Genomic DNA, 10,000 nt, shown 5'->3' with positions numbered 1-10,000 from the left:
GGGAAGGAGGAAGGGGAGGAGGGAGAGGAAGGGGGAGAGGGAGTAGTAGTAGTAGTAGTAGTAGTAGTGGTAGTAGTAGTGAGTGGTAGTGGTGGTGGTGGTGTGGTGGTGGTGGTGAGTAGTAGTAGTAGTAGTAGTAGTAGTAGTAGTAGTAGTAGTAGTAGTAGTAGTAGTGGTAGTAGTAGTAGTAGTAGTAGTAGTAGTAGTAGAAGTAGTAGTAGTAGTAGTAGTAGAAGTAGTAGTAGTAGTGGTAGTAGTGGTAGTAAGACATAATTATACACGTACAAACACATACGTACACACTTTCTCACCTTGACACAGGTAAATACGAACGCAAGAACACACACACACACACACACACACACACACACACACACGGATACAGAAGAACGTGAGAACAGGACACAGCCAGTACACACACCTAGAGACACACTCCCCCTGCGGCTCATCCCCCCTCACAAGAACAAGCTCCCCCCCTCCCCTCGCCCCCGCCCCCCCTCACACTCACCTTGATGGAGTCGTAGCAGGCGGTGACGCGGCCATTCTGGACCTCGACGTTGGGCGGTGGGTGGGCGAACTTGCACTCGGTGTCAGGGCGTGTGCACTTGTTCCTCTGAAACTCGCGGCAGACCTCCAGCTGCAGCCAGCGGGAGTCCTTCACGTTGAGGAAGTTGTTGACGTTGACCATGGCCATGTTCGGCACCCCCGGGCTCACCATGGCACTGTAGGGGGGGGCGCTGTGCGCGGCGGCGGCGGCGGCGGCCGAGGGATCCAGCGGGCCGGTGCTCGAGACTCCTGCGGGAGCCTCACGTCGCCTCAGCAGACACTCAGCGGACACGGGGGCGGGGCGGCGGCGGCGGCGGCGGAGGCGGCGGCGTGAGGCAGGCGGCGGCGGCGGCGGGGCGGAGGTGGAGGAGGAAGTGGAGGTGTTGGCGAGTCTCTCCCGTCGACTAAGTCCACATCACCCGCGACGCTCACACGCACACGCACACACAGCGCAGGGCGGCCACGCGGCGCCGGGGGGCAGGCACACTGACGGGGGGGAGGGGGAGGGGGGGCAGGAGGATCAGCAGCAGGAGGAGGAGGAGGAGACGCAGGCGGAGTGGCAAGCGGAGGAGGAGGAAGAATTTCAAGAAGTGGAAGAGCAGGAGCAGGAGTGAGAGTAGGAGGAGGAGGAGGAGGAGGAAGAGGAGGAGGAGGAGGAGGAGGAGGACAAGCGGTCAACCACAGGAGGGCGTTGGCTTGGTCCAGGACGGCCTGTTGTGTCGGGGCGTCGGTGAGGGAGGCGGCGGCGGCGGGACAGACGGCGGCGGCGGCAGGTGGGAAGCAAGCTGGAGGTGGCTGGGTGGCGGCGGCGGCGGCGGCGCTCTCAAGGAGGGTCTGCGGAGGAGGAGGAGGAGGTGTTACTGGAGGAGGAGAAAGGAAGAGAGAGGAAGCATACAGGTAAAGGAAGAAGAAAAAAAGAAAAATGAGTGAAAAATGGGACGGTTACGATGAAGGAGAAGGAGGAAGAGGAGGAAGAGGAGGAGGAGGAGGAGGAGGAGGAGGAAGAGAAGAAGGAAAAGATATAAAGCTGATTATAACTAAAAGTGTAAAAACAGAACAGTAGGAAGAGGAGGATGAAGAGGAGGAGGAGCAAGAGGAGGAGGAGGAGGAGGAGGAGGAGGAGGAGGAGGAGGAAGAGAAGAAGGAAAAGATATAAAGCTGATTATAACTAAAAGTGTAAAAACAGAACAGTAGGAAGTTTAGGAGGAGGAGGAGGAGGAAGAGGAGGAGAGGAGGAGAGGAGGAGGATCAACACATTCAGAGAGGGAGGAAGGAAGACAAGTTGACAGGTGAGGGGCACACACACACACACACACACACACACACACACACACACACACACACACACACACACACACACACACACACACCTGGGCGGGCCGATGACAGGTAAAACGTAAAGGCATATAAAAAAAAGAATTCAAGAAACGCGTTCGAGACAAATAAAACAACAACAATAATAATAATAATAATAATAATAATAATAATAATAATAATAATGGAGTAATTAATTCTTTGTCATTTATATATTAATTAACATCATTTTTCTTTGTTATTTCACTTCCTTTACATTAATTTCCTCTTTCCTTCCTTCCTTCCTTCCTTCCTCTCTTTATTCTCTCCTTCCTTCCTCCCTCCCTCCCTTCCTTACTTCCTCCCTTCCACAAAATATGTACTTCCCTTCCTCTTTCCCTCCATTTCTTCCCTCACCACCACCACCACCACCACCAACAACAACAACAACAACAGCAACAACAACAACTCAGAAAAATAAAAAATAGCTGAAAGAAAAGAAAATGAAGTGAAGTTTGAGGAATTTACCGAAGGCGAGAGAGAGAGAGAGAGAGAGAGAGAGAGAGAGAGAGAGAGAGAGAGAAGCGATGAGTGACTCTCTCAAGGAAAAATATTCATGCTAATCTTATCTCTATTCAAACGTGTGTGGCTCAGGCCGAGAGAAAGAGAGAGAGAGAGAGAGAGAGAGAGAGAGAGAGAGAGAGAGAGAGAGAGAGAGAGAGAGTATAGGGGTAGGGGGGGGACACTGAGATAAGGAAGTATATAAATATAAATTTAGTATGTGTAGAGAAGCAATATGGAGAGAGAGAGAGAGAGAGAGAGAGAGAGAGAGAGAGAGAGAGAGAGAGAGAGAGAGAGAGAGAGAGAAAGGAAAAGAACGATACAAGAAGGAGGAAAGGAAAAAAGGGAAAGGAAAATGAAGAGGAGGATGAGGATGAGGAGGAAGAGAAGAAGAGGAGAAACAAGCTAAATAAAAATAACAAGGAAATATAGAAAAAGGAGGAAAAAAGGGGAGGAAGAGGAGGAGGAGGAGGAGGAGGAGGAAGAAGAGAATGTGAAGGAGGAGGAAGAGGATTAGGAGAACAGAAATAGAATCATAAAATCGAAAGGAGAGAAGAAATTGGAGGAGGAGGAGGAGGAGGAGGAGGAGGAGGAGGAGGAGGAGGAGGAGGAGGAGGAGGAGGAGGAGGAGGAGGAGGAGGAGAAGGAGGAGGAGGAGGAGGATTAAGGAGATGAATGAATCGTTTATGTGGAAAGGGAAAAAATAAACAACGAGATAAGAACAACAGATTTTGATAACAGGGAGATAAGAAACGTTCTCTCTCTCTCTCTCTCTCTCTCTCAAATGCCAAATTCCAACTCCCACATACAACACCAACACATCCCTCAACTCTCTCTCTCTCTCTCTCTCTCTCTCTCTCTCTCTCATCCACTTAAATCCACTAATACTTTAACGAGTGTGTGTGGGCGAGAAGTGGGTGTGGGCTGACGGACACACACACACACACACACACACACACACACACACACACGAGGATTTGGTAGCGTGCATGTTCTTCCTAAGTCCTCCTCCTCCTCCTCCTCCTCCTCCTCTTCCTTCCTCTTCATCGTATTTCTGTCTACACTTCCTTCTTCCTCTTCCTCCTCCTCCTACTCTAAGGAGGGAATGACGTAGGAAGAAAACACTAAAAAAAAAGGAAGAAAAAAGACGAAGGAGGAGATGGAGGAGGAGGAGGAGGAGGAGGAGGAATGTAATGAGGCAGGAAGGACAAATTTAGGAAGAAGCAAGATTTATGGAAGAAAAAGAAAGGATGGAAGGAAGGAAAGAAGGAAGGAAGGAAGGAAGGAAGGAAGGACAAGGAGGAGGAGGAAGGAAGAGGAGGAAGAGGTGAAAGGAGGAAATGGAGGAGAAAATGAGAGAGAGAGAGAGAGAGAGAGAGAGAGAGAGAGAGAGAGAGAGAGAGAGAGAGAGGTGTCCGGACAGGTATCCACGGGTAAACAAAGTCCCGGATAGTCTCTCTCTCTCTCTCTGATGACACTGACACTCGTTATTTTTTTCCCTTCCTTTTTTTTCCTTTCATTCTTTCTCTTTTTCTTTCTTTCTTTCTTTCTTTCTTTCTCTCTTTTTTTTTTAATTCTACGTCCATTATTTTCTACTCTTCCTCCAATTCTTTTTTTCTCTTTTTCTTGTCTCTTTTTATTCCTTGTTAACAGTCTCTCTCTCTCTCTCTCTCTCTCTCTCTCTCTCTCTCTCTCTCACTTCCCTCCCTCATTCAACCAACCAATCAATCACTACATACACTCCACTCTCCCCTCCTCCTCCTCCTCCTCCTCCACCTCCTCCTCCTCCTCCTCCTCTATCGGTAAAATTGAAATTAGCCCTAAAACACCTTAATTACTTCACCTTTGATCTCTAAACTAATGAGAGAGAGAGAGAGAGAGAGAGAGAGAGAGAGAGAGAGAGAGAGAGAGAGAGAGAGAGAGAGAGAGAGAGTGGCTGGAGGGAGGGAGGGGGGGGGAGAGGTTGTGATATATAGCGAGAAGGGGAGAAAGGGATGGAGAAGGGAAAGAGGAAAGAAGGAAGAGAAGGAAGGAAGAGAAGGAAAGGAAGGAGGAAGAGAAATGAAAAGAAAGAGAAGGAAAAGGGAAAAGGATGGGAGAGAGAAGGGAGAATAAAGAGGAGAGGAGAAAGGAAGAGAAGAGAAGGTATAGAAAGGAAAGAAATGAGGAAAAAGTTAATTCTCTCTCTCTCTCTCTCTCTCTCTCTCTCTCAACTATATCTCACATTCTCAAACACACACAGAAGTCCACTAAAACACACACACACACACACACACACACACACACACACACACACACACACATCAAGTATTCATAAGAGGCAGGGAAAGACTCAGTGTGTACGTGTGTGTGTGTGTGTGTGTGTGTGTGTGTGTGTGTGTGTGTGTGTGTGTGTGTGTGTGAGAGAGAGAGAGAGAGAGAGAGAGAGAGAGAGAGATGAAAGTCAAATTCTTGATAGTGGGACATTCTCTCTCTCTCTCTCTCTCTCTCTCAAGGTGTTATTGTATACTTAATTAATTTCGTAATACAAACAACCAAGTGACTCAGACACACACACACACACACACACACACACACACACACACACACACACACACACACACACACACACATCATATCACCCTCTCTCTCTCTCTGTGTGTGTGTGTGTGTGTGTGTGTGTGTAAAAATTAATAAAACGAAAAAAATAATAGTTTACGATATATGAGGAGGAAAAGGAAGAGGAGGAAGAGGAAGAGGAAGAGGAGGAGGAGGAGGAGGAGGAATGGGAGAGGATGAGAAGGAGGATGAGAAAGAAAGTAGCACAGAGAGAGAGAGAGAGAGAGAGAGAGAGAGAGAGAGAGAGAGAGAGAGAGAGAGAGAGAGAGAGAGAGAGAGAGAGAGAACATCCCCAGAAATACAATATGCAAGAACTACCTCCCAGCTCTTCCTCTTTTTCCTCCTTTTCACTTTTTTTCCTCTTCTTTTCCTCCTCCTTGATTCTACTTTCCTCCTATTTTTCTCTTCCTTTTTCCTCCCTTTTCTTCTTTTCTATCTACTCTTTTTCTTCCTGTTCTTTCCTTTTTTTGCTCCTTTTACTTTTTCCTTTTCTTCATTTTTTTCTAATTTTACTTTCTTTTTTTTCTTCTCTTCCTTTTTCTCATTTAAATCCTCCCTTTTATCTCCCTTTTCTTTCTCTTTTCACAATTTTTTCCTCCATATTTCCTTTATTGCTCATTCCTCCTATTCCCTCTTTTCATCTCTTCTCCTTTATCTCCCTTTTCTTCTCTCTTTCTATCTTCTCTCTCTTCCTCTTTTCATTTTTCTTTCAGTTTCCTGATTTTTCCCAATTATTTTTCTTTATCTTAATTTTCTAGTCCTATTTTCCATCGCTCTCTCTCTCTCTCTCTCTCTCTGTGTGTGTCCTTTCTTCGATCTACCCGAGAGAGAGAGAGAGAGAGAGAGAGAGAGAGAGAGAGAGAGAGAGAGAGAGAGAGAGAGAGAGAGAGAGAGAGAGAGAGAGAGAGGTGATATTAATATTTGGAGGCATGTTAATTCAGGAAGAAGAGGAGGAGGAGGAGGAGGAGGAATAGGAGGAGGAGGAGGAAGAAGAGGAGGAGGAGGAGGGGGAAGAGGAGGAGGAGGAGGAGGAGGAGGAGGAGGAATTGTGGAAGCACTGTAAGGTATGGGGTGTACCAGGAGGAGGAGGAAAAGGAGGAGGACGAGGAAGAGGAGGAGGAGGAGAACAGGATCAAGCAAGGAGAAGCAAGAGGAGGAATAAGAGGAGAAAAGAGGAGAAGGAGGAGGAGGAGGAGGAGGAGGAGGAGGTGGAGGAGTAGGAGGAGGAGGAGGAGGAGGAGGAGGAGGAGGAGGGTTGAACGAACTAAGCCACACCTAATGTCTTGTGTTGAAACCGGTCTCTCTCTCTCTCTCTCTCTCTCTCTCTAAGACCGTCTTCTCATAACCATCATACTCGTAGTCCTCCTCCTCCTCCTCCTCCTCCTCCTCCTCCTATTAATTACAGGTGCAGGATGGAAGGACAGGTGTGTGTAGCATGCGCGGTAGGATGCTTAGGATACTCCGGGAATCCTATTTTGAGCTAAGGACTCGTGTAGGAGATGGGGGGAAGGGAGGGGTTAGGATGAGGTAATTGTAGTAGTAGTAGTAATAGTAGTAGTAGTAGTAGTAGTAGTAGAAGTAGTAGTAGTAGTAGTAGTAATAGTAGTAGTAATAGTAGTAGTAGTAGTAGTAGTAGTAATAGTAGTAGTAGACGAGTATCAGCCGAAGTTACTTGTCTCTCCAGAATAACCAAATATGGGTGAACCACTTTTTACTACTACTACTACTACTACTACTACTACTACCACCACCACTCTGTTACTATTACCATCACTACCACCACCAATATTACCACACACACACACACACACACACACACACACACACACACACACACACACACACACATCCTCAGGGAGAAGATAAAGGAAGGATAAATATCAGGAGGACAGGATATTGGGGACTTGAGGAGGAGGAGGAGAGGAGGAGGAGAGATTTCCTTTAATTCTCTTCGTTTCTTTTTTCTTCCTCTTCATCCTAGTGTATTTTCTTCTCTATTTCTATTCTCATGTTCATTACTTTTTTCTACGTTGTTTTCTTGACCTCAAACGCTTTCTTCGTCTTTTTTTTTTTTTTTTTTGTGTTGTGATTTTGAAACGTTTGTTATTGAAACGTTTTTTTTTTTCCTATTTGAGCCTATAACTAATTTTTAACCTAATTCTAGTTTTTTTTTAATCCTGGACATACTTTCCAAACCTTAACTTAGTGCTAATAGGCCTACACATATTTAGGTCTATAAGCAAATATTAACCTTTTTTGTATAGTTTTTGAGCCTATAACATCATTTTCTTAACCCAATTCTAGTTCTTCCAAGCCTACAGACATTTTCCAAACCTTAATTTAGTGCTAATAGGCCTACACATATTTAGGTCTATAAGCAAATATTAACCTTTTTTGTATAGTTTTTGAGCCTATAACATCATTTTCTTAACCCAATTCTAGTTCTTCAAAGCCTACAGACATTTTCCAAACCTTAATTTAGTTCTAATAGGCCTACACATATTTAGGTCTATAAGCAAATATTAACCTTTTTCGTATAGTTTTTGAACCTATAAAAGTAATTTCTTAACCCAATTCCAGTTCTTCTAATCCTACAGACACATTTCCCATCTTAATTTAGTGCTAATAGGCCTACACATATCTAGGTCTATAAGCAAATATTAACCTTTTTCGTATAGTTTTTGAACCTATAAAAGTAATTTCTTAACCCAATTCCAGTTCTTCTAATCCTACAGACACATTTCCCATCTTAATTTAGTGCTAATAGGCCTGTACATATTTAGGTCTATAAACAAACACTAACCCTTCTGTATAGTTTTCGAACCAATAACAGCATTTTAACCCAATTCTAGTTCTTTTAAGCCTACAGACATTATCCAAACCCTAATTTACTACTAATAGGCCTACAAACACAATATCCCCTTTTCTCCCCTCCTTCCGTCCTTTTTTCCTCTCCTCGCCGCTATTAACAAAGGGAAAGAAAGAAAATTGAGGAGAGAAATTAAATGTTGATCTTTCATTCCACAACTCAACGTTTTTTTTCCTTCCTTTCCTCTGAGCTAGACTTTTTTTCCCTATTTTTTCCTTCCCTTCCTCTCAGCTACTTTTTTTCCCTCTTTTTTCCTTCCCTTACTTTGACCAGCTTTACATTTTTCTCTTACTTTTTTCTTGAGCTTGTTACTTTCTTTCCCTTCTATTTCTTTCCCTCGATCTATAGTATTTCCTTTTTTACACCTTTTTATAGTTTGTCATTCATTTTTTTTTTCGTTTTTTTTAATAATTTTTTTCGTTACATAAATTGAAGTTGTCTTGTTGACGTGTGTGTGTGTGTGTGTGTGTGTGTGTGTGTGTGTGTGCGTCGTTTTAATTCATAAAAAGAAGAAACTGATATTACTAGGTCAACACACACACACACAGAATATGATACGCAAAACGACCTCCTCCTCCTCCTCTTCTTCTTCCTCTTCCTCCTCCTCCTCCCACATGTCATTTCACCACATTAAGACAAAGCAAAAAATAAAAAAGCGCACACACACACACACACACACACGTGGCAACAGCAGCACGCACACAACGACTTAGGCCACGTGTGAGTGTGTGTGTGAGTTGGTGTGTGTATGTGTGTGTGTGTGTGTATGAACGTGCGACGACTCTGGAATACTGACACACACACACACACACACACACACACACACACACACACACACACATGCCCAGGACCGGTTCCAGACTAGACATGGGAGGAGGGGGAGGAGGAGGAGGTGAAGGAGGTGGAGGTGGCGGCGACGGCGACAGTGGATTTAAGTAGAGGTGGAAAGGTCTTACGAGGAGGAGGAGGAGGAGGAGAGGAGGAGGAGAGGGAGGTATACTATCAGACCATGTGAGGTAGAAGAGGAGTAATAAAAAAGAGGAGGAGGAGGAGGAGGAGGAGGAGGAGGGGAAAGGAAGGTAAGGAAAAGGAAGGGAAAGTAATTAGAAAAGGAAAAGGAAAAATGTAGGAAAGTAAGATATCTCCCTTTCCTTCCCTATCTTTATCTTCCTTTCATAGTTGTTTCTTCCTTTCCTTCTTTCTTTCTTTCTCTCTATCTCTCTTACGTCAATAAAATCTACGCAGAGAGAGAGAGAGAGAGAGAGAGAGAGAGAGAGAGAGAGTAGAATTGAGTGGAGGCAAATTGACGGGAGGGGAGAGAGGAGAGGGAAAGAGAGAGAGGAGAGGGAAAAAAAGAGGAAGGGAGGGAAATTGGGAGATAAAAGAGGGAGGAGGAATGCTGAATGAGAGAGAGAGAGAGAGAGAGAGAGAGAGAGAGAGAGAGAGAGAGAGAGAGATTGACACACACACACACACACACACACACACACACGCTACAGGAGGGACATAAGTGTGTGTGTGTGTGTGCGTGCGTGTGCGTAAAAACCTTATCTGGCAACACTGTGACGTCATCATGGATTTTACCCCCGCCAGACGTACGATCCTCCTCCTCCTCTTCTTCCTCCTCCTCCTCCTCCTCCTCCTCTATTCTGCTACTTGTCCTACTGTTTTAATATTCTCTCCTGCTTCTATTCCTTCTTCTTCTTCTTCTTCTTCTTCTTTGTATTTCTTATTTTCTTTGTCCTTTTTCTCTTCCTCCTTCGTTCTTTTCTTACTATTCTGTTATTCTCTTCTTTTGTTTCTATATTTCCTTTTTCTCTTCTCCTGTCTTCTTTCTCTTCCTCTTTCTCCTCCTATCCTTCTTTCTTTCTCCTTTCTTTATTTTGTTCTTGTTTCTTTATCTTCTTCCTTCTTCTACTGATTATGTTTTCTTTCTTATCAACTTCTTCCTCTGTTCTATTTTATCCTCTCCTCCTATTCCTGTTTCTCGTTCTTCGTTTCTTCCTCTTCCTCCTTTTATTACGGCTATATTTATTTCTACCATCTTCTCTTTCTCTTCCTCTTCTTTTATCCATTCTTAATCTTGTTTCTCTATCTTAATATTCTCTTGCTATCAATGTCTTCCTCTTCGCC

The 10,000-nt window shown here is 44.6% G+C and overlaps 1 protein-coding gene across 10 annotated transcripts in view; it reads right to left on the bottom strand.

Annotated features, from left to right (window-relative positions):
* LOC127005431 (muscleblind-like protein 2a) overlaps positions 1-10,000 on the bottom strand; it is a 229,880-nt gene that overhangs the window by 142,439 nt on the left and 77,441 nt on the right. For all 10 annotated transcript variants that reach the window (XM_050874275.1, XM_050874272.1, XM_050874269.1 and 7 more), the window contains exon 2: positions 509-1,380. In XM_050874275.1, the coding sequence (XP_050730232.1) occupies positions 509-718 (210 nt within the window). In that variant the 5' untranslated portion in view covers positions 719-1,380. The remainder of the gene's footprint in view (positions 1-508; positions 1,381-10,000) is intronic.

The sequence above is a fragment of the Eriocheir sinensis genome, chromosome 30, assembly GCF_024679095.1.
Source record: "Eriocheir sinensis breed Jianghai 21 chromosome 30, ASM2467909v1, whole genome shotgun sequence".
In the NCBI taxonomy this organism is placed as follows: Eukaryota; Metazoa; Arthropoda; class Malacostraca; order Decapoda; family Varunidae; genus Eriocheir; species Eriocheir sinensis.
The sequence above is the reverse complement of the archived record's forward strand: the minus strand, read 5'-3'. Positions and strand labels throughout refer to the sequence as shown.